Raw genomic sequence first — 24,673 nt, forward strand, 5'->3', positions numbered from 1 at the left:
GACGCGGTTTACATTTAAAAGATGAGGCAATTAAACTCCCAGTGAAACATGAACGATTTATGGCCTTTTTTTCTTTGCTCACTGTAACCTGGAAAGTAAGGCTTCCTGAGGGTATATATACCAAGTGGGCTCACTTGGTATATAATAGCTCTGAGTGGGAGATGTTTTAAAGAGCTGCTCTCTAGGCTACGCCAGTGCGCCAGGTGGGGAGAGTGGCGCACAGCCATGCGCGGACCCCGAACCGGGAACAAGGCGTGGGGGCCCCCAAACCGGGCCGTGACTGTGAGGGGCCCCCCAAAAGCGTGATTGTCACGGGGGCCGCCCGGTTATGGCATCCCTAAGTTTAGGGGGAGGGGCTTTTAGAATTCTCTGCCAGAGAAATTTAGTGCTTCACTAAACTGCACACTCCAGGATTCCATAGGATGTAATGATGGCAACTGAAAGTGGAACCATAGTGCTCTTATTGTGTAGTGTGAAAGGGTCCACAGTCATAATGTTTCTTTAATGTGCAAAAAGAGGAAACCTTTTAAAAAGAAAGCCAAATACTGCCTTGTCATTCCATTTTGTATTTATGAAAGGCCAGAAAAGAACTATTACTTTCCCAATTTACATCACATGAAATATGAAATTGAAGATGGAACATCTCCTAATGGAAGAGGGATCCGGTTTGGTTATGACCCTCTAGAATTTCCTGGCTTTAGTTGGAGAGGTTATGTAAAGATGTCCTCAATACAGGTATGTATTTAATTTTTGCCATGATGATATTTTTTGTGAACTAGCTCTAGGAGGGGGAAAAAAAAGAAATGAGTTCATTTTCTTAGTCCTGCTGTATTTACTACACTGTTTCTTTAGATGATGATGGGTGCAATACAGAAGGAAACATTCTTTAGTAAAGTCTAGTCTGCACATTAGCCCTGTATCTGGGCAAGAATCTTCTAAACAGTGCCTAAAGCAGTTTGCCATATGAATTACCTAACCTGTTGTCTGTATCTGAGCTAGGGACAGGCAGCACTGGGAAATCCAGCCTGCTCAAAGAGATTCCCCATATAAGTGAGAGGAACTATACTGTATGTTGCTCTGAATCTAATAACTAATTTGCCATAAGAGAAAAGTGACCGCACACATATAGATTAGTCTTTGACATGTTACAACTGAACAGAAACATTTTTGTCTGCAGACTGTGGTTGTATCTGCACTGCAGAAATAATTCAGTTTATCAATGCTATGGAATGCTGGGATTTATAGTTTTGTGAGACATTTAGCTTTCTCTGTCAGAGAGCTCTGGTGCCACAACAACCACAATTCTCAGAATCCCATAGCACTGAGCCATAGCAGTTAAAGTGGTATCAAACTGGATTATTTCTGCAATGCAGGTGCAGCCTGAATAAGGAGTTGAGAGACTCTTTGATTATTTTTGTGGCTCTTTAGGGTTTTTTTTTTTTAGATAGCTTGTTGTTAATGAAATAGGATAATTGCTTATTATTTCCTGTTGGGTGTCATTAAGTTAAGCTAGTGTAACATGACAGATGGATAGCTTATATGGAGGGTCTGGAATAGAAGTAGAAGTAAAGCATGTACAAGTTGGATCCAAATTTTGTTAGCTTTAATACCTTGGAAAAATCTTATTTTCAAATTCTTAAAGCATCTTAAATAACATCCACAATATTGGCTACACTATCCATTATTTAATATTGGTATGCAATATTGATATATAACAGTCAACATCAAGTTTAGCTGTGTGATGCCAAACTTTGAGCAAATTCACATGTGTCTACTCGGTAGACCTGGTTTCAGTGAGGACTACTCCTAGGTAAGCAAGTTTAGTAATACAGGTATAAAAATGAGCAACTTTAGCCTGAACATTAACTGTGAAGATCTGTACTTATTGTTTTGGACTGTGTTATGTCATAACATTCCACATTTTTTTCTTTTCCAATTAGATGTTTACATTTGCTAAATGTATTTAGGTGTTTTCTGCCTGTGGGGCTTAGTATTAAATACTGTACTGTAATATGCTTTCCTGTCCTCTTCTTTGCTTCTTTTTTCCCAGCCAGAGGTGGTAGTGCCTGTCACTGTGGCTTCTCCTAAGCTCTTCCACCTACTACTGCACTATGTCAGCTTGGTTTCAAAAAGCTCTAATGGGACGAACTCACATTCTGAGGGAAAGCACTTTGACCCTAATAACACTTGTAAGTGAATTACATTTCTTGCTAGGTTTGCCTATCTTTCTCTTCCTAGTGAAAATGCTTTCTTTTCTGGCTAAAAGCTTGCTTCTCTGCATAAATGTCTTTCATATGTGTGTGTGTGTGTTTATGTTTTTATTTTCTATAGGAACCATATATTTCTACTTTTTGGCACTTTATGGCTTTTTTTCTTGTTAACTCCCATTTTACAGAATGAAGTGAGGATAACTCTGAATGTGAAGAAACCAACCCTCTCTTTATTTCATGTTATCTTGAGGTATATTAGTCCTGGAACTGCTGAAATACCTGGTCACATAATTGCATATCAAACTCGGTCTAAAAAAGGTAGGTAAAACCCTGTGGCTGCAGTACTATTCTGATCAGCAAGTGGTTCATGGCATCTTCATGAAATGAACTCAGTTGATTTAACAAAGTTTGTGTACATGATCAGAGTAGTTTGGCTTCTAGGGAAATGTACAGTGTCTTAGGACTTAATCACACGAGGCTGTTCTCCCACTAAAATTGCATTTTTTCCCAAAAGCGCTATCAATTGGGGCTACTCTCCTCTTGGTTGCACCTTTCTAATCATTGTAATCTTTCCAGCATTATAGTTGTCGTTCGTGATAATACCTTACCACATACAGAATTTGGCATTGCCCACCCAATACTGGCCAATGTAAAAGATACTTATGGCTGGAATAGATGGTCCCATAAAGCCGGCTTGGGGGCATGGCGTTTAGACATAACATGCCCCCGAGTAGCCTGGAAGCCGCGCTGGCCAGCTTCCGGGTGACGTGGGGGCATGGTGTTCAGATGTCACTTGCCCCAAAACCAGTGAAAATAAGAGCAGACCTTTTCTGCTCCTATTTGGGGCGGAAGCTGGCGGGGTAGGGGCTGGGGCATGCAGTTTCATGGCCCCAGTCCAGTTCTCTCGGGCAGTGTCATGCCGCCCCTTTGGGGCCTTCTGTTTCGCTCCTTAGTTGTCACATAGGCTAATTAAATGGCATGGCATTCATGGCTTTTGCCAGCAATGCATATTTCTCTCAGCTCGTCACTGTTGCATATTCTGTACTAATAGATACTTCCTCAGGTGCTTTTAGAAATAGTCATTTGACATAATTGACATAAAGACCTTCAGTAGTATTTATTTAAAAGCTACCACCTCCAGACTCAACTATAAATAATTGTATTAATTTGTGTGGTCCAGTGTGGTATACTGATTTGTGTGCTGGACTGGGAGACCAAGATTCAAATCCATGCTGGGTTGTGGAATCCCATTGGTTGACCCTGAGCAAGTCACATTCTCTCAGCATCTTTTTTTTTTTTAAGCGTGAGAGAGCATGAGAATACTAGAATGGTTTAGTGGTCAGAGTGTTGGATTAGGACTCTGGCAGACCAAAGTTTACATTCCTGCTTAGTCATGGAGATCCAGTGGGTGACTTCCGTCAAATCACGCACTTTCAGCCTCAGAGGACAGTAATGGCATACCCTTTCTGAACAAATCTTGCCATAAGTGATAAGGTTGCCATAAGTTGGAAATGACTTGAAGGCACACAGTAACAACAATTAATTTGATAAAAGAACTGAAACTTAAAGCCATTGTCTGGTTGCATGTAACATAAAGTGGATGGTACATATTCTGGGATTTGGCTGAATCTTGATATTCTATTGAAGTGGTTAAATAACTGTGTGTAAGAAGAAGATTGTTTGTCAGCCTGAAAAATGAGCCATGTGCTCTATGAACTCTATGCTCATCTGTTCCTTCCCTGCTTCCTATGCCTTCATTATCCATATACTGAAGGTATGATTTCCTGGCTGCCTTTAATCAGAATTATTCTTGTTTAATCAGACCTTGGAAGAGTGACTTTCAGGGTTTCAGCTCTGAGAATCCTCTAGCCAGCATGTGTCACTTGCCATATTGTTCTTGATTTTAGTCAGTCACTTTTCTGAAATCTAGGTATAACCATTACTTACAGATCAGGACATGTAAATGGGATCTGATCTATAGACAGAAATTAAATCACAGTGTTCTGAGTTCAGATATCACAAGACATTATGATTTAAATCAGCCATGCTGTAAGTGCTGTTAATGATTGCACAAAGAGAGAAGAGAGTGTATGGCCACATGATTCATTTTTAGATAAATGTATTGGCCTCAGGCTAATGTTTCTTAATGAAGCCATTGTTTCAGTGCAGTGCTCCAGGGAATGATATCCATGCTGGGTGACTGGATCAGAGTATAGAAAAGTTAGCTTTTGGACAGTTAGCAAAATCCCCAGCCAACATGGCCACTTGACCAGATTCATTTCATTTATTATCTTTCTTTAACAGTGCGATATTGCTGTTCATTTCATTTTATTGACTAAAATGTTCCTATTGGAACATATTAAGGAGTGCATTTATTAATTTACTTCTTTTTCTGTCAGGGACTCATCAGAGGAAAGACATTGTGTTCCCACCCAGTAGTGAGCCAGCTTTTATCACTGTCCCAGGAACGAATTTTGCAGATCCATTGTTGCTAGGTCCTGGAACATGGATTTTTAAAATTGTGGCTGAAGGAGTCCTTCTGGTAAGAAATTAATCTAGAATATTATATTGTATTTTTTTAGAAGTCATTCTGTTCTGGAGTAAAGGGAAAATGCCTATGGAGGAAGTTAGCATTGCAGTAAAGAATAAACATGCAGAATGATCACTCATATACTGCAAGGACTAGTTGGGATTTGAATTGGGAGATGGAGGACCTGGGAGACTTGGGCCTGAACAGACAGGCCAAAATAAAGGTGCTTCAGGTCACTTTGGAGGTATGCTGTTTAAATGACACACACATCTTAAGAAGGACCAGAAGCTGTACCAAAGCCACACTCCAGTCCTTCTGGACTCTTAGGAAGCATGCATCATTTAAACAGCAAACCTCCAAAGTCACCAGAAGCAGCTTTATTTTGGCCTGTCTGTTCAGGCCCCTGGTTGAGATCTGCGGGCTGAAAGGTAACAGATGTACACAGAACACCACCATTTTCATATGTTCATTTAATTTGTGCTCACTAGCTAATGCTTATACTAGTTTTGTTTTGTCCTGCCAGGATTATTTTGTGCTCTTACCTAGTGACTATTATGAAGCATCCATCTTACATTTACCAGTTAGAAAACCTTGCACGTATCCAGGACATGCCACAACAGATAAGTTAGTTCTTCTGCTATATCAATGAAATAATTGCCCTGATTTATTATTTTATTCTATTTTAATGGTCTAATCAAGCATTATAATCTATTCTTCTTTTTCTTCCTCTTCTCAAGTTGTTTGCAATATGAGCACTTGCCACTAGAAAGATTTTCTTGCACACTTGGCTCAGAAGTAACATTTTTCTTGCAAGCGGGAGAGTACAGGAAAGCTGTTTTCCAACAACCAACAGCCAAACATCCAGTAATGTCTCACATAAGTGGTCAAGAGGTAAGATGTCTCAGTTCACATATAAATCTATCACAGTGTGTTAACACATTTCCACTTTGTATATTCAACAGTATCCCTATGTGGTGATACTTACTTAAAGGGAGGGCTTTTTTTCTGGAGGAAAGACCTTAGTGGATGGGATTCAGCCTTTAGGACATGAGTGGGGATGATGAAGTTGGACTGTAACTCCCTACATTTTTAATATATTCTACATGATTCCCACTAGGTGACATAAATCCTTGACTTTATTTTTTATTGTGTTTTTAATTGTGTTTTTAATAGATATTTTAATTGTAACATGTTTAATCCTGTTTTAAGGGGGGAATTTGGGACATAATTTTGTAAATGTGGATATTTTAATATGTTGTGAGCCGCTTTGATTGTCTCATCACAGAAAAGTGGGATAAAAATAAGTTTTATTTATTATTATTTACTTCTGTATATAAAAACAAATAATATTATTGTTTTCTCCCTGCTTCAAGAGAAACCAAATAGTTCCATGTAGTTTTTGAATAACTAATTGCTTATGAAAACAGATTGAATCCCCATGATTATTACTTTATTTCATATTTCAATGAATTTTGAATCTTCTTTAGGTGGATCTTCAAATCAAATTAAATGTTCCTCAAGCAGGCCGCTACATTATAGTGCTTGAGTATGTCAATGAACACAATCAAGTTTATGTTGGTAACGTGGAGATTATCAACATGGGACAAGTGACACAGGCAAAAATTAATATATACAGTTGCAAGTATGGGTGAGAAAATCTAAAAATATTATTTTCTATGTCGTGATGTGTAACTGTTTTGTATTTGGTTGGCTTTTAATAGCTGTGTAGGTTTACACGTACCTTTTAAGAGTTCTTTAGGACCATTTCAGTTTTAGTCACATTCTCTTACCTGTTTTTCTTTGCTGGTGTGCTTATTTGCTCAGCCATGGTCCTTCAGCTCATTTCTCGTGCTAGTCCCATCTTGGTTTCTCTTGGTTCTATTCTTTACTCTTCTGTTTTTCAGTTTGTGTGCTTTGACATTGGAGACCTATCTGTTGTGTCTGTTTTAGTTCTTCTCATCTCCTCACCTGCCTGTCTATTGGCCTGGGATTGTAAAGTAGAGTGTTTGTTTTTTATCCATCAACCACTTTCTTTTAAGAGGATTTATACTGGAAAGAGCTCTGTGATCCCATAGCTACTCACAATATCATTCACAAGTTCACATTTAGCACGACTCAAAATAGTCAATTTTTAGTTAGTATGAAAATACTGATGAATTGTTCATACCTTGTCCATTATATTGGAATTATGTTTTCCTCTGCATCTGGAGATTATCGTCAACATTTACAGCATCATAGTATTGTTCATGTGCATTGCTCATTTGCCACTCAGCTAAATAGTGTCAGGTATACATAGGTATTTCAAATACTTTCACTTGTTGAGTAGTGGACATCCTGCATGTGGATCACCCCTACAGTTCATGTCTTGTACATGAAAGAACACAACTAGCAATGGTAGCACCTGAAATGAGTGCATATTATCAGACATATGATTGTTCCATTTATTTATTTATTTATCACTGTTCAGGGAACTGAATCCATATATCTCTGCTTCAAATGGAATAACAGTAGCAATGACATTACCATAATTGTCTTGGTGTTTTTCCCTCCAAAAAAGGAGAAGATATTTACCAAAATTATATGAAATAATTTCAGTTTGTATCAAAAAGAATGCATCTGTTTGTGTGTGTGTGTATTAATGTCTAACAAGTCAAATCCTAACGTGAATAGATGTTCAAATAACTTTTACCCTTTAATTCTTTTACTACAAACATTTAAACTTTGTATTAGATTTATTTCCCAGATTTTTCTTTCTCTCTTTCCCCCATCAGTATAGGGTTTTACTTTGTTTGCTCCTGATAAGTGATTCTATCAGCTATTTGTTATGTGAAAAATGGGTGAAATTCAGAAGAATAAAGGCCTTCTTCCAGATGAAGAAGTCTAGCATACTTTACATAGAAAAGTCAGCAGCTCTCAACAACATTTAAACTCCCTTACAGCTTCCTGTGTCGCAGTGTTGTGATGGATAATCTGAATCGTGTTGCAGTTTATGACCTTTTGTCTGATACAGAGTTGCATCTCAGATCTTCAGTAATACATTTCCTTCTGGTATGTTTCCATCAGAGCTAGTTTCCTAAAGTGAGAACCAAAGCAGCAGCACTGTTTTCAGTATTATGTAAGGCTTAGAAAGTTACTTGTTTGGGCTACAACTCTCAGCTGAATGTGGGCAGGGATCTTTTTAAAGATTATGGTAATGTGTCTTTAAATAAGGGACAGAAAGGTATTTCATATCAGGTTTGACTACCTGTCTATATAAGCCCAGGGTTGTCTGAAGGGTGGAACAGACCACCACGAAGGGGCGGCTTAAAGCTGCCCCTGAGAAAGCCGGATTGGGGCCACGACAATTGCACGAGACTGCCCCAATCTGCCTTTTTGCCAGCCCAAAGAGAAGCAGCACCTTTTTGCGATGGCAAAAAGCTGGCTTTTCCCACCACACCACGGATTTACGGTACTCCTGCAGCGTGTGGTGTCTAAACACCGTGTTGCCAAAATGCCTGGAAACCTGCTGCCATGTGGGCAGCCAGGCGGTGTGAAGCCAGCTTCCAACCATCATGTGTACGCCATGCCCCCAAGCCAGCGGGAAACCAGCTTTTCATGCCGGTCTGTACTGGCCCTAATTGTAAGGGCATTCTCTGCTGTCGCCCCCAAACTCTGGAACGACCTGCCGGATGAGATCCGTCAGATAACATCATTAGACAGCTTTAAAAAAGCGGTCAAGACGGATCTCTTCCGGCAGGCCTTTCCAGATTAACCATCCCGGCCCAGGTTCCCAGGTTCCCTGATTCCCTCATTCCTCCCGTGGCCCCATCTTAGAGATGGTTGAGGATCAACAGAGGGATATCAGGGTTTTTAGTTTTAATTGCTGTTTTTATCCTTGATATTGTATTTTTAATATGTTATACTATTTAATACTGTCTTAAGGGGGGGAGGGATAAAGTGTTTTTAATTGTCATATTTTATATTTTACTGTTGTTAACCGCCCGGATTGGTTTGCCAGAGGGCGGTATACAAATAAATATTATTATTATTATTATTATTATTATTATTAATGCCAGTTGCTCCCTGATTGCTTTAACTGTATATAGCAGAACTGAATGCAGGACCTTTCACATGCAAAGCTCATGTTCTATAACAGGGGTAGGCAACCTTTTTGAGCCAGGGGCCGGGTTGCTGTCCCTCAGACAACTGGGGGGCCGAAGCCAAAAAATAAATAATTAAATAATTTTAAAAATAAATAAATAAATAAATAAACTGGGACAGATGTAGGACAACACTGTCAAATAGTGGACACTTTTTAAAAAAAAAGTGGAGGACACGCAAAAAAAATTGCTGATTTTTAATTTTTTAAAATATAAATGCATGTTTCTGAGGCATCTATAGACAATTGCCCCCTTGCCCCTGCGCATGAGAGGCCAAAGGCCCCGGCGGCAATCGGTGGCAGGACCGGGCTGGGGCCGGTCCCAAGGCCTCGCTGGGTCGCATCCGGCCCGCGGGCCGCAGGTTGCCTACCCCTGTTCTATAACATAGCTGCACTGCTAAGTTCAAGAAAGCTACAAGACTGTAAAATCTTAATGTCTCTAAAAGCAAAGACAACAGTTTAGCTTCCTACCCCTTGTATATTCTTAACCTATAAAGAGGCCAACGTCTCTTTAGGGGAATTTATGTGATATGAGAATGATCCATAAAGCAAAAATTATTTATGTGCAGGTTTGCAAAACCAAGGTGTGACTATTTAAATAGGTGACTTCTGAAGTGAGCAGTGACATTTTTTTATTATAAGATATCTGCTGCCACCTATTGGATACTTACTATTACTTCTCTTGTCTCTCTTCCTTCCACACCTCTAAGCTTGTACTTAGATATAGGGTATATAAAGCACATAAAAGCAAATGTGAAGCATGGCTGGTTGATTCCATTCCAAAGAAGTTAAACTTCTACATTTTGCAAGTCGTACTTAAAGCTTTAAAAATTACAGTCGACCCTCTGAGCAAACGTCATTGATCTGTCCTGGATTCCCTCATGGATGCCAAAATCCATGGATGCTCAAGTCTCAATGACCTCAATGGTGGCGCAGATGGATGGCCACACCACCATTGGGTACAATGGCACTTTGCCTCCCCGGCCACCCAAAATCTACCTCATCTCCTCCTCCTTCTCCCCCTTGTCCTTCTGCCTCCCGGCAGGCATGGCAAAGCCTGGAGGGTCAGGAAGTGAAGAGGCAGAGCCTCAGGGGGGTGGAGCTGAAAGAGACCGCAAGGTCATCTGGCTGGGCCCCAGAGCCTCTCCTAGGAAGCGGCACTCCAGAGTGCTGCCCTTGGACCTTCCTTCCTCCCAGGTCTTCCAGCCCCAAGGAATGCCCAAGGTGCACAGTTCCCGCCACCCCCCTCAGGCTTGGACGAGCCCCTCAACCATCCCATTAGGAATTCCCACTTCCAAGGGGGGCTCTGGGGCCTGGCCGGATGACTTCATGGTCCCTTTTGCCTCCGCCCCCACTGAGGCTTCGCTCCTCTGCTTCCTGATCCTCTAGGCCTCGCCATGCCCACCAGGCAACAGAAAGACAAGGAACAGGAGGAGAGGAAGGTGAGGTAGGATTCGGGCAGGAGGAGGAGCCCCTTCCCCAACTGAAATGTCCCCTGGTAATGTGCAAAAAAACAGGATCAGTGCTTCTTACATCACACCATTCTTCTGTATTTAAGTAAAGAAAAATGAGCTGTCTGGAGCCTTATCAGCGTGGGCCGAATACCATTGCCTCTCCCTGTTTTCTTGGCCGGGAGACTGGACGACACATGATCCAAAGCCCAGTTCTGGTGTGAGTTGACTGGGTGATGTCTGGCCTGCTAAGTACCAGAACTAAGTTTAACCCCTCTTAACGTGAATTTTTTCAAGTCCTTATTTGCTCTGGATCTTCCTGAAAGATTCAGAGCCCACAGTTCTAAAGCCAGGAGGTTGACCCGGCTGAGTCACCCAGTGTGTCTGCCGCAACCACCAGTTGCTCACTCTGAGGTCAGAACGAGGCACCTGGCCTTGTGACCATCACTGGTTGCCTCATTTTGGCCTCAGAGCAAAATAACCCATGGCAGTGGATGCGCTGGGCAGCTCAGACTGGATGTTCATGTGGTCAGCTGCATGGTGGTGTAACGAAGGGCTTTGAAATGAAAAAGGGTCAGAGCAGCTCTGGAGGCAGGATACTCCAGGTTGCCCCCACGCTGGTGCAGACGGGGTCCCAAGGCAACACATGAACTGTCAACTGGGCATATGTTTGATTCCATGTAAGATATAATAGTTATAGCTCTCTGCCCACCACATCACGCACATATCTGAATTTTCACAAATCATTCTAATGAACCTCAGAAGGTGCTGTAGTCAAGGAAAAGAATGTTTAATACTTTGTCTTCCAGTTTCTTGATTGGGTCTTATTGCATATAGGCCTTCTGTTTTTAAAAGTTTTTAAAATAAGTACAAATGGCATATGGTTCTCACATACCCTAGCTGTCTTTTTCGTTTATTACAATCATCTGGTAAAGGGGGAAAAATGAAACATGCAGGTCATTTTTGTTTCCTAGAGTAAAATTTGTATTATTCCAGTGGAAGATTTTTCCCTAGAATATGTGGAACCTCAACTATACTGCATTGCTACAAATGGTCATTTGGAAAGGTAACATATTTTCTTCCTTTTTCATTGTAACACTCCATGATTTTGATACTGGAAGTTTGTCCTTTGATTCTGTCAGGACTACCTCCTTGAAAATGTAGCTAATTTTAATTATTTAACCTGCTGTGTCATAATATTTACAGATTCTTCACTTAAGCAAAACCTTCAAATTCTTTTTAGATGACCAAGTGGGTCCTGCTAAAAATACTGCAATGTCACCTAGTTGCAATTAGCTAGCCTTATTTTCTAGGATATGCCATTCAATTTCCTCTCTGTCCACTTTGCTCCCCAGCAGCTGATTCTTTTATGTCCACTGAGAGTACTCAAACATCTCCGAGCTGCTTTGGATTTCCTGTTCACTTTTTTCCTTGTAAGATTTTTTGTACATCTGAAATCTTAGGGTGTTCTAAAGTTTGCTGAAATCTTTCTTTTGCCTGGCTGGTGTCATTTTGGCTACATAAATATCCACACTCATAATTAGTTCATTATTGTTATATATGATTTGGTGATAATTATAGTTACTCACCAAATATTTATTTAGGCATTTTGTTAATATTCTATACAGCCAGTCTTGCATTCTCATAACTACAGTATATGTTCTCATAATAACAGTATGTGAACATACTGTGAACATTCTGCACAGTATGTGAACATTCTGCATTTATTTGGCTTTATTTCCTAATGTCTCTTAATACTCTCCTTATTTATCCCTTTTCAAGTGCTTCATGCATCCCTTCACAGTATGAAATGCCTCCTTTAACAGTGGTGTTGGATGCTCTGAGAGATGGGAATATTGAAGTGGTGAGAAATATGGTCTATCAAGATTCACTGAATCCTCCAAATGCACACACAGCTAATGGAGTGACTTTGACTTCTTCACAGGTAGTTACATTTTGTAATAAATATATCTCACAGTCCAGTACAAAGTAAGACCCATCTATGCCCAATGATTTGTAAATGTTAATCTTATCTAATGTGCAGCTGAACTCTTAAAGAGCTTTAGGTATTTCTCTTTATTGCTTTACAAGAATATGACATTTTATAAATAGCTATTGCTTGATGTAATAGCTAAAATCTTGCTAAGATATGACTTATTTTAAGCTGATATTTTATTTACTTAATTGCTAATTTGCTATAGTTATCTTATTCTCCCTGTGACCAAGTTTTCCTACTAGATGGGGATGGAAGCGACAGGAAGGATGATTCATATTTCTTGACTTTGCATTTCTTTGTAATGTTCTAAGTGAGGGACCATAGCATCTCCCTAGTGTGAAGTCCTTTGAGAAAGACATTGGCAAAATGCCTTCCATTAATAACCCCTGCAGCAAAATGCCAGTTTACAAACTGTCTTGAGTTCTGGGAAGCTTGAAATGAGCAAACAACTCATTATTTTCCCACAATTACTTGATGCTGCATCAAAAGCACAGTGGGCAATTAAAATGATTATCTAGTTTTAGATCTAGATGCTGGTATGGGTGATCCTCCAGGGTAAACATTAAAGCAGCAGTGTGGAAGAGAGTCTTCAATCATTGCCCAGGTATGCTGTATGCTAATATTGAGCCTACTGAGATGGATGAACTTTACCTGTTGTGGGAACTCATTAAGTTCGGTAGAAAAATGCAAATTGTGAATTGTCCATATTTTGTGTTTCCTTACAAGATGTAATCACTGAAGCTAATGTGTACTTCTCTGTCTCCAAAGATGGTCTTTTTTTGTTTATGTCAATGAACATTAGGCCTCAAGCACACTAGGCATTCAGTTTACTCCCTAAGGAAGCTTGCAGATGAGAATGTTATTGCAGATTGTCCAGATGAGAATGTTATTGCAGATTTATTTCCAAGATAACTGTGCTAAGCTTTCTAGTTGCTGGTACCAGAAGTTTTCTATCTGAAAGTACAATTTCTAAGTAACTATCAGCAGTAATACAGATTTGAGCCCACTGACTCAGACTCACGTTGGTCTCAAGTCACTTCAATGACTTGTCTTGGACTCGACTTGTCAACAAATGAGGAACTGACTCAACTCAACAAGAGGCTTGAGCCTAAAACAGACGGACAGGAAAAAGCTGAAACCTGCATGGCCTGCTCCCAAAGCAATCCAGATGCATGTGGCCCGCCTTCATGGCACAGTGTCAAGTTGTGCCACTGGGCATTTCTTTTTGTTGTCCCTCTACCTGCACACCGTCACACAAACACACCACTGGCGACCCCCAAGTTCCTCCCACATACCATCCCATTGAATGCCCCCCCCCTTGATCGGCCACACACTTGCATGTGCAATGCTGCACCCATACACAGCATCGGAGCACTGGTGTGCTAGTGATACATTGGCAAAGCACAATTACGGAAGTCCCTCCTACGTGTTCCCTTCTCTCCCCTTCACGCCATGCCTCCATTGGACTGTCTGCTTTGTGTATGTTGTAATTAAATCCATTGAAGTTGGCATACATTCATTTCTTTGCTTTGCCACAGCCCTGCACTCGCAGGAAGGTGTGAAGATGCTCATCTTTGACGCTAAGACAGACTATCCTGGGTTCTGTTTGCTTTGGTTTTTACCCTGGAGTGTGACTTTGGTCCAGATTTCACATGCTTTGGAGGCATGCATCATTTAAACATCCCACCTTCAAAGCGGTTGGAAACCCCTTTATTTTGCCTGTCTGTTCCACCCCCTGTATATTTTTGTATTTTTAGTAACTGATTTGCTGGCCTAAGTTTATCCAGAAGCAACAAATGCTTTAGGCGGTGGCTTGGGATGGGGGTTTAGGTCTACTCAGCAGCCTGACCACCCCTCTATTTTGGAGGAATGCAGGGAATACCTTGGGCCTTCCCACCTCGAGCTTATTGCCTAACACATTTGCTGTTCCCCTCCAAGATTTTTTTTTACCTAACTTTGTTCACATCTTCTCCCTCCACCTCCTTTTTTTCTGTGAAAGTCGGCTCCTAGACTTGAGATTCACTTGAAAGTATCTTACAAGGACTTAAAACCAACTTGATACTTGGAGGTATAGACATGAGACTTGACTTGGGAGTTTATCAGACAAGGGAAATTGGAAGTATAATCCAATGGCAATCTGAACGCAATCATGGGGTTTCACGTTATTGCGTGATAGACTACCACACGCAAATTCGGGCAATGGGAAGCCAGTTAAAATGCAATTCACATTCACATAAATTCACTGAACTAGCAAATTCACGTGAATGCGTTCTGGGACCACTTTCTTTTCATTCAAAATTACGAGAAATTCCTCACATGACAAAGTCCTTGGAGTAAACGACTTGAATATATCACTGGCTATCAGGGAATTAACTATTCAAAAGAAACTTTGGTTTTAGTTTAGAGCTAAGATGAGCAACAATTAATGTGCAAAGCTGGTTCTGTTTTGATGGTAAATATGTTAAGACTCAAAAACAAAAAACATCAGCACGCAAAACTTCTGTATGTTGACAGAACCAAATTACTCTGAGAGGAAGAGTGATACATTTGGGCAGATATGTTTTTATCATACAATTTTATCAGCCCGAGAGCCCAATGTTTCCACTGGAAGTAACTGTGAATGGAGGACAACTCTGGTCAGGTGAGCCAGGTTTTACATTGTCTTAAGAAGCTTTTTTTTCTTACATTGTCTTATGACTTTTTTTTTTTTTAGTTTCCACAGATTAGATCTCAGTTTTGTCTTCATCTACTTTAGGTTCTTCTAATGCTTCATTTTGTCCACATATTTCTGGATGTCGAGGCCTAGTGATGGCAGAAAATCAAATTGAACTTGACATCTCCAGACATAGTATATCAGTAACTGTGAAAATCCCTAATGAAAAAACAGTGGTGTTGGTAGGTTTGTTATATTGATGACTCTTTGGTATTTATTCTAAAGACAAATCTTTTTATCTGGATGGAGTTAGCCTAGAAAGCCAGTGTGGTTTAGCAGTTTGAGCACTGGAGCATGACTCTTGAGACCAGGATTGAATCCCCACTCAGGCATGGAAATCCACCATGGGCAAGTAACACTCTCTCAGCCTCAGAGGAAGACAAATGCAACCCCCCTTAACAAATGTGGCAAAAAAAAGAGTCAGAAATGACTTGAAGGCACACAGCAGCAATATTAGGAGCACAAAACATACCAATCACCTCTGATCTGTTTCATATATATATATATATATATATATATATATATATAATTTTATGACTTAACTAAACATACAGAAAATATAGAGACATAGAACATACAAGACAAATAAAACATAAAACATATTTACATTATGATACATGTAAATCGCTAAAAAAGCAGTGTATATTTATTTATACTCTTGAAACCTCTGTTTACTAAACGTGATTAAATTATTTAAACGGGTATACGACATTTACTTTCTGTCGTTATCCGTTACTTTTAAATTTTTATGCAGCATGTCCATTATTCCAAGGTTGTTTTTTTTGTCCCTTTTTCTTTTTCTCCCTTTCCCCCCTCTTTTCTTCTTCCCTTCTCTCTGTTTCTGAGTACAATTCACAGTCTCTTTTCTTGCCTTTAAAAGTCCTAGCTGATTTGGAACCTAGATGTTTAAGGTCTTCTTCCATAGCTGGCTGTCTAATACACCAAAATCTCCTTCACACGTCTTCGCCATTATTTAAAAAGTGGCAGGAAGCAAGGGTACAAATGGACTTCTCGTTTTGTGGCACTCTACCTATAGAACTCACTCCCCAAAGAAGCTTGCCTTGTACCTACATTAATATCTTTTAAGCATCAAAAGAAGGCATCTATTTTCCCAAGCTCTGGATTTTCCATTTCTGATATTATTGTTTTTAGTGGTACTGTGATAACAGTTAGTATTAAGGATTTTTATGTGTGCACATAAATATATTTGTGTTTTATATTAACTATCAATGAATTTGTTTTTATTGAAAGGTGATACACACACACACATTATTGTTGTTATTTTCCATTAAGTTAGTTTTGACTTAATAGTGACCCTATGAATGACAGACCTTGAAGAGACTATGTACTTAATCCTGCTCACATCTTGCATACTCAAGGCTATGGCTTTCCAGATCAAGTGTGTTTTTTTGTTCATCCATCCATCCATCTATCCTTCTGTCCATCCATCTGCATATTAATATAATAGTTCTTTCTTTTTCTGGAGTTGGTATCAGCACAATGCAAGTGCCTTTTGTGCACACATATCTTTGAGTTGAATGACAAATACATGGAAACAGTGTTTGCATACTTGATCCTACTACTTTCAGCTTTCTCTAACATAGGCAATTTTATTTTCTGTTTATTTTAAAGGAACGCGTACTGGCTGTTCCAGCAGACAGTTATAGCTACACACTTCTCTATGAAGACACTGTGGACAAGTCATTTGATTTCATCAACAAGTGTGGTGAAAACAGTTTTTACATTAAGTAAGTCACAGGCCAATCCTGTATGTGTCTGCTCAGAAATCAGCACCACAGAATTTAATGGCATTTACAACTAAGTGTGTTTAGGACTACAGCCTTGGGCCTGGAGTCTTCAACACCAAGTGTATATGTTATAGGCCATGGGTAGTATCAACTAGTGTTCCTTTTTCAGTGCAATGGGGAGGGAGGGCATTTTGGGTGGTTTGGTTTTTTTTCTACTTTCCTGTTGCATCCCCTCTAAATTTGCTCTAGAGGCTTGTCAGGTCTTGCAGCATACATTATGTAAGAGCACAAGGGTTTCAAAAAGGAGGGAAACTGCTGAAAACCAGCCCATTTTACTTACAGAGCATTCCATCACCGATGGAACACTAATTACCATCCTATTATTTGTCAGTCCACTTTTATTTATTTATTTAATGCCACCTGCTTCTATGGAGTATTATGAATAATGGGCTTGCCAGTCCCTACTGCTAGGATAGTACAATCTAAAAATAAACACAAAAGAAATAATAGTAGGAGGGGAGGCAAATGGGGGCAGGATAAATGGGTGAAGGGTTAGGGGATTCTTTCAAATTCATATCTTTCAACTGGGATCAAAAGGCTCTTCCATGAGCTTCTTGCACTGAACAGAGATCTGAAGGCAATAGAGGCATTCTGGGAAATAATTTCAGAGAAAAGGAAAAAGAGTAAAGTTGTTTTAAGGCTCAGGATACCTTTGGGCAACTCAGGATGGGAGACCTGAATAATCTACAGGTGAGCCACTGCATTAGAAACAGGGTGCTATGGACAGAAACTTTAAAAAAAAACCACCATGGATTTTGTTAAACATTGTTTTAAAGCATATAAAATTAGAAAAAGTTGTACAATTATAATTATAAGTAAACTGACACCAGTTAATTTCAAGGTTTAGTGAAAAATGGAAACAGGACAAGCTTCTAAAAGGTATAGTCTGTTTTTCCTTTTCACAGCCCTGTAACATCCTCAGAATTCTGCAGAAATTCAGCAAGGTCACTTGTGGCAGCCTACAACAATGGTGCATTGCCTTGCAATTGCCACAGAATTGGTGCCACCAATCTTACGTGTGATGCTATGGGAGGGCAGTGCCACTGCAAACCACACATCATTGGCCGTCAGTGTAACAGGTGCCAAACGGGTTATTATGGATTTCCATTTTGCAAACGTAAGTGTACAACAGTACTACTAATTTTTGGAAGTGGTAATATTACATGTTTCTCATGCTTGAAGAATTGAATGTTTCATTTTGTGATTGATTTCAGACTTTAAAAGGATTTTCTGTAATATTACATCATGGGGCATCCATATACAATATTTAGTAAACAACATAGGACAATTTTTTGGTGGGATTTTCGGGCTATGGGGAAAAAGCCTTCGACTGTCAAGTGCCATGATTCCATCCTATGGAAATCCAGTTTTAATCTCTGAAATATTGGAGGGAGTACAACTAACATGTGTATAGTTTTTAAACTTTTCACTGTTAAATGTGAGAATAAAGTTGGATGAGGCAGAAGTCTGTTCTACTGGATTTTTATGCAAACAAAGATTAAAATATTTATTGCATTCTTGCAATTTCAGCGTGTCGTTGTGGACGGCGTCTTTGTGATGATATCACTGGCAAATGTATTTGTCCTCCTCAAACCGTAAAGCCAAGATGTGAAGTGTGTGTGAGGCAGCACTTTGGCTACCATCCCCTTGCTGGATGTGTACGGTGCAATTGTTCAATCAAAGGAGTTGTTAACATGGGAAATCCTGAATGTGATAAAATGAATGGTCAGTGCAGGTAAGTCTGTAGTTCTGGATTGTACTTTCTGATTTAAGCTTATGATCACCTGTGTTGGCCCTCAAGCAAAGGAATTGGGTTCTTCTGCGATTTGAGGTACAGCTCAGTGTTGGTGGCAACTTAGCCTATCCAAGCAAGTATTGGGGTGAGGAAATGTTCTGTATGATAGTCTAAAGGTTAATTTTTTCATAGCACACATTTAATTAATTCTCCTATTTGTCTACTTCTCCTAGTACTGTAGTCTACTTTCTGTGAGCTAATCAGCACTTCCATACATTACTATCTAGGTGTTTACGAGAAATAGGCATCTTTTCTTGTGCTGTCACCTTTCTTTGCAAAATGTTAATCCAGAGCCAATTTAGACAATACAGTTCTTTTCTGGTATACAAGACATGTTCTGTTGAAATTAAGGGGTTTAATTTTTGTGATTTGGAACACCTTATGTGTAATGGAATCCACAGAAAACTCATGAGTAGTCATTTTAATAAAAATAAATACCAGTAGTATCAGTTCTAAGTCCTTTATTGTAAACTAGATGGTAGGCTTTTCTTTCTTTCTTTCTTTCTTTCTTTCTTTCAAAGATAAGTCTTCCACCAGTCTTGCAGGCTTTTTTTTATAATGTTAATAGGTTATTTTCAGAACATTAACCCAATTGTTTTTAAATGAGCTGCTGTTGCATTTTCTCTACTTATAAATTCAGAGCACACTGAAGCTGAAAGACTTAATTCAATGTCCAAATTTGCTTTTACATTTTACTTTCAAGACATATGGATAACATGCTCATACTTAAAGAGTCTTCAGATATTAACCATATGTATTTTTTTCTCTTACATGCGTTCTGTGTGCCTGGAGCAAAGCATTTATTCCCACATGCTGATTAATCATTCAGGTTTAAAAATTTTGCTGCTTTATACCATGGTGTCAAACAGCAGAGAGTTTTAATACATTTGGCCCTCCATATCAGTGGATGGATTCGTTATTCAACCATCCATGACTTGACAAAATATATATTAGAATCATAGAGTTGTAAGAAGCCACAAGGCTCATCCATTTCAACCCCCTGCCATGAGAGAGAGGGGGCTGATAATTTTCTTTATCTCTTGGTTTGGAAAAGTTTGTCCTGATGTTGCACCAAAGCCATGCTCCAGCCCTAGGGACTGGAGTGTGGCTTTGGTGTGGCTTCTGGACTCTTAGGACGCATGCATCATTGGAACACCATACCTCCACTGTGACTCGAAGCAGCTTTATTTTGGCTGTCTGTAACAGGCCTCTATTTCCACAGTGTGGCAGCAGCTCATCTTATCCATCAAGATGTCATTAGAAAGTTGATTCCTTGAAAAGTGAACTCAAATTACAAGTGACCAATGAAACAAGGAAGTATGACACATTTGCTGACATCTATAATTAATTTATTATTTATGTGAATTAATAATTATCCCCTCATGACCACTGAACACACAATTCAGATCTGGAATTAAATATTTTAATCATTTATACTGGTTTGACATCACTGTATCATTCTGATCATTTGCTGGAAGCTGTTCTTTGATAGCTAAAACAAGGCAGGCTATTGCCATGTTTCATCTTGTTTACCAGAAACCAGAATGAAAATAATTATTTCTTTATTTATGATAAATTTATGGTGAATCTTCTTTTCCTTCACTGCCATCGCAATGTAGTTCAGCTCACCTTGTCTTATTCTCATATATAAAATTTAGATATTTTATATCAATTTTATGTATTGTTTGTTTTATATTTACAGAACACAGCTTTGAAATCTTTAGATAGGAATGGTTCATAAATACAGACAAGTAAATAAATAATCTGTTTGAATATCCATATTATTGTCTTCATCAACCTGACATAAGAAATTATTACCATTAGATATAATTTTTGTGCTTGGTTTCACTGTTGAAGATGCCGTTCAGGAATAACAGGCCGACAATGTGATCAGTGTGCTCCTGGTTCCTATGGCTTTCCAAACTGTAAGCCTTGCAGTTGTAACAGAAGAGGAACAGAACCAAATGTTTGTGATTCAAAAACAGGAGTTTGTCTCTGTAAGGTCAGGTGCTTTTGCATTCAAACTTTGGTGTGGTCATCATTATTAACATTTGTTTTAAATTTGAAAGTAATTGTCATTCCCATATTTTCTGAAATAATAATAAAAATATTAATTGGAAATATATGGTTGCCCTTGGTTGATACATCTTGAAAGCAAACATAATTGTAATATAAAGTTATTACATTTTCTTAAAGAGGATTCTGCATGGTTGTTTTTACATCACTTTGCATTATATAAATTTGCAGTCAAGTGTATGGAGTGCACATGTGGTAACACTGTTATTTCTTAAGCATATCTTTTACTAGCTTTACTAGTCTTAAGGATGCTGTCTACTCCTGTTGTAATCAGTAAGAAGACCTCCATTCAAAAATGATCCCTGAGCAGAAGGACTTTATTTTTAACAGATTCTCCACTGCCAATATAAAGTGATAGGAAACCTAGACATCCTTGAAATAGCTATGGGTGGTCTTTCAACATTACTCATACACTATTTGAAAGACTGGTGGAATTCATTGGTCCTGCTTCCACTCTAGTTGCCCATTTCACTTGGGGCCTCTGTGAGTGTGACGGTAGCATTGTTGGGAGTGAATAAGGATTATTTATTACACAATTGTGATCCCACAGCCAGGTCCACTCCTGGAGCATACAAATTGTTGACTTGTTGTTCATTGCTAAACAGTAATAGTGCTTCCAGACAATCATTTCCAAAGACTACAGTCTCCAGTGCTAAAACAACACAATATGTGTTATTTGTTTTAGTTCGTAATATGATTTATGTAGTTAAGTATCAGAACCATATGTATTTTCTATATCAATATGCACGTCTCTTATTTTAAAGCAAGAAGTTTTTTCTTAAAAACTGGGGACACTGCATAATTTCCCCCCTTACCTAGCTGACTTTTTCATTCTTGCACAGTGTTCTTACTAGCAGTATTGCTAGGGTCAGAATCACAGCGAAAACACCAAGATAAGATTTTTTAAATCTTCTGGTGTTGTGGCTCTCACATGCTTAGTAGAACTCTTTCACAGTCAACTTTTAGATATATACAACTGATGTTGAATAGATTTGTTTAGAGATCCTTGTGAGTTCCAGTTCAAACTAACCTGATTCGTAGATCAATGTATATACAATTATCTACTGCCTTTCACATTTTCTCAACATTTTATAATAATTCTTAGTTCTACAATTACATGTTTAGGAGAAAGTAATTTAGAAATATGAGTTTACAGAGAAAGGACATTTCAAAAGATTAATTTTGTGATAAATACATTTTGGGATGCCTCTCTTAAGGAACTATGTTTTGAAATATGTATTTATATGGACATTTACTAGCAGATTTTTTTTTAAAATGCTGATAAATGTGGAAACAAGGCAGAGTAGATATGGTGTTTATTCATTTATTTTATCTCACCTTTCTCCTGGTGCAGGGCCTATTAAAGTTGAGCATGTGCATAAGAGGGAAAAGAGTTTTCCTATCCCTAGTGCTTAGAATCTCAAGATCAAGAATTTCACATAATGTGTGTTTTCAGTGTGTATCAGCCCAAGACTACCAACAATAAAAAAGTATGACAGCCATCCACAAAAATGTTTGTCCTTAATGGATTCAATGTAAAAGCCATATCCATAATACTTGTGGAGCTGTTTGTTGTTTCACTAAAGAAGCACAATTTATCACAGACTTGAACTTATCTTTACAAAGGGGGAACTTTTTGTTCAAATGTCTGCTACTGTATATTTTTTAAAAAGTCCATGAAACTATTTTTATTACTAGTGAAGGTATTACAGCTGTTCTCATGTGTATATTACTGCAGGAGCTTTATGTGGAAACATTTAATGACTTCTTACAACTGACTTATAGGAGAATGTTGAAGGTTTTCAGTGTGACATGTGCCGCCCTGGATCATTTTACTTGGACTCTTCTAATCCAAAAGGTTGCACCAACTGCTTTTGTTTCGGAGCAACCAATATTTGTCAAAGTACAAATAAACACAGAATTAAGGTATGCTTTTCTGAAAACTGTTGCTTCTAAGGGTATAGTGAGAGAAAGTAACAGATGAGCTCCTATTTTGTTTGCGTTAAAACCAACTATAGGGTAGAGTAGGCCTTAATACTCTAAATATACCAGATCATGTCTGATCTTGGAGGCTAAGCAGGATCAGCCTCGGTTACTACTTGAATGGGAAACTGCCTACAAATACTAGGTGCTGTAGGCTATATTTCAGAGGACAGAACTAACAGAGCTACCCCTGAATATTTCTTACCTAAGAAAACCATAAGAAAAATGCATGGAGTTGCAATAAATCAACAGGCAACATGCACATACACACACACACACACACACGGTGGAGCATTAAAGTTGGGCCATGATACCAAGTTGAAAACTATCTGGAGGAGGGATTTATTTTCCCTACATGCAAATAGACACTATTTTCTCACTTTATAAATTGCCCTATGCCTAAAGCTGCTATTAGTCCTGTAAAGAAAAAAATATGGCACATGTAAAAAACAACAACGATCTCATAAATTTGTTAACTACAGTTGAACTCATCTCACTAATTAGAAATTCTTACCTGATTTGTGGACTGCCATAGGCTTGATTTGATATAACTATTTAATATTATCTTTTTAGGCCCTTAGGCTGTGGAAGGTGCTTCTTAGAGGTGTTAATCTCAGACCGTTATTTTCTTTGTAAGGACAATTGCACTGTTGCCCTAGTGTTCATTGGTTTTAATTCAGTCACTGGCAGATCTTTGTTTGTGGAAAGAAGATTGACTTGATTGTTTACCATAGGTAGAAGCAGAATACCTTGCATACCACTGTAATGCCCAAAGTACATGTTTCATTTGCCACAACGATCTCTGTGGTTTGACTCCCATCCATCCATACAGTTGATCAGCATTGCACATATAAATTAAAGTATAAAGCTGGAGAAATCCCTCATGTGATGTTGCTGATCCAAAAACATTTTTGCTAACCTTCCTTAATTTGGCATCCTCCAGATTCTGTGTTTTATAACTTTCATTTCCCTTACCATTAATCATGCTAACTGTCGATAATGAGAATTGCTAGCCAATGCATCCAGAGGTCCCCAGCTTGGGAAAACCTGTTTTGTGCTAATGATATGGATGATGGGTGATGAGGGTGGTGGCCATCATCTCAGTGATGCCAGAAACTGATCACTGTAGGCAAATAGAACAACTAGCCTGAGATGGATTAGCCTGAGGGTGCTTTGTGGTAGCATGAAAGACCAGCAGCTGTTGTTACTGATAGCAAAAAGTCAGAAAATATTCTCATATGAAGCAAGTATAAATTCCCTGCAGAAACAAGGTGGAAAGCTTTATTCAGTCACAGAAACCTTTCTTTCCATTTCCCCCTCGCTTTGCTTTTAGTTTGTGGAGATGAGGAACTGGCTTCTGAGAGATATGGATAATGACATGAATATCCCAGTAACTTTTAACCCAGGCAGCAACAGTGTTGTTGCTGATGTCCAAGAACTACCTTCCTCTGTGTGCAATTTATACTGGATGGCACCTTCATCTTACTTGGGAGACAAGGTATATTATCTTTGAAGTTTACTGTCTTTTTACTGCCCAAGGTCTATGTCATAGACTTCTTTCTTGTCTGAAATGTTTTTCCTTGTCTTTCTCCTAGCTCAGTGAGGTGACTTTTCTTTTCTTTTTTCCCCACCTCTCTTTCGCTACGCTACTTCTTTTATGATGCTGCCTCCTCTTGCCATCTTGTTCTTTGTCTTCAGCTCTTAGATAAGTAATGGGCAACACTAAGGTGTAGTCCCCCAGGGAAACTTGGAGGGCTGCATCACCTGTTCTGTCCCCACAATTTTCAATTTTTTTCAGTCCCAAGTGCCTCCCAGTGCTCCAGTGAGCATGGGGGCAACACTGCCACATTTGAAGACATTTTCTCCACAACCCCTAGGGGCATTTGAGAGCATTCTGAGGTGGACTTTTTTGTTCCCTTGTGGGACACAAAAATGGCCCTGGGGATACAATTTCCCTACCCTTGCCATATATG

At 39.0% G+C, this 24,673-nt stretch overlaps 1 protein-coding gene across 1 annotated transcript in view; it reads left to right on the forward strand.

Moving 5' to 3' along the window:
• The window catches only part of LOC121917435 (laminin subunit alpha-3-like), a 177,831-nt gene that overhangs the window by 77,950 nt on the left and 75,208 nt on the right, over positions 1-24,673 (forward strand). The window contains exons 22-38 of the mRNA XM_042443401.1: positions 579-735; positions 2,396-2,528; positions 4,610-4,752; positions 5,264-5,364; positions 5,478-5,631; positions 6,228-6,388; positions 7,680-7,788; positions 11,304-11,395; positions 12,112-12,274; positions 14,840-14,966; positions 15,081-15,220; positions 16,671-16,786; positions 17,752-17,963; positions 18,377-18,581; positions 20,499-20,643; positions 22,503-22,643; positions 24,034-24,198. Of these exons, the coding sequence (XP_042299335.1) occupies positions 579-735; positions 2,396-2,528; positions 4,610-4,752; positions 5,264-5,364; positions 5,478-5,631; positions 6,228-6,388; positions 7,680-7,788; positions 11,304-11,395; positions 12,112-12,274; positions 14,840-14,966; positions 15,081-15,220; positions 16,671-16,786; positions 17,752-17,963; positions 18,377-18,581; positions 20,499-20,643; positions 22,503-22,643; positions 24,034-24,198 (2,464 nt within the window). The remainder of the gene's footprint in view (positions 1-578; positions 736-2,395; positions 2,529-4,609; positions 4,753-5,263; positions 5,365-5,477; positions 5,632-6,227; positions 6,389-7,679; positions 7,789-11,303; positions 11,396-12,111; positions 12,275-14,839; positions 14,967-15,080; positions 15,221-16,670; positions 16,787-17,751; positions 17,964-18,376; positions 18,582-20,498; positions 20,644-22,502; positions 22,644-24,033; positions 24,199-24,673) is intronic.

The sequence above is a fragment of the Sceloporus undulatus genome, unplaced genomic scaffold, assembly GCF_019175285.1.
Source record: "Sceloporus undulatus isolate JIND9_A2432 ecotype Alabama unplaced genomic scaffold, SceUnd_v1.1 scaffold_18, whole genome shotgun sequence".
Classification (NCBI taxonomy): domain Eukaryota; kingdom Metazoa; phylum Chordata; class Lepidosauria; order Squamata; family Phrynosomatidae; genus Sceloporus; species Sceloporus undulatus.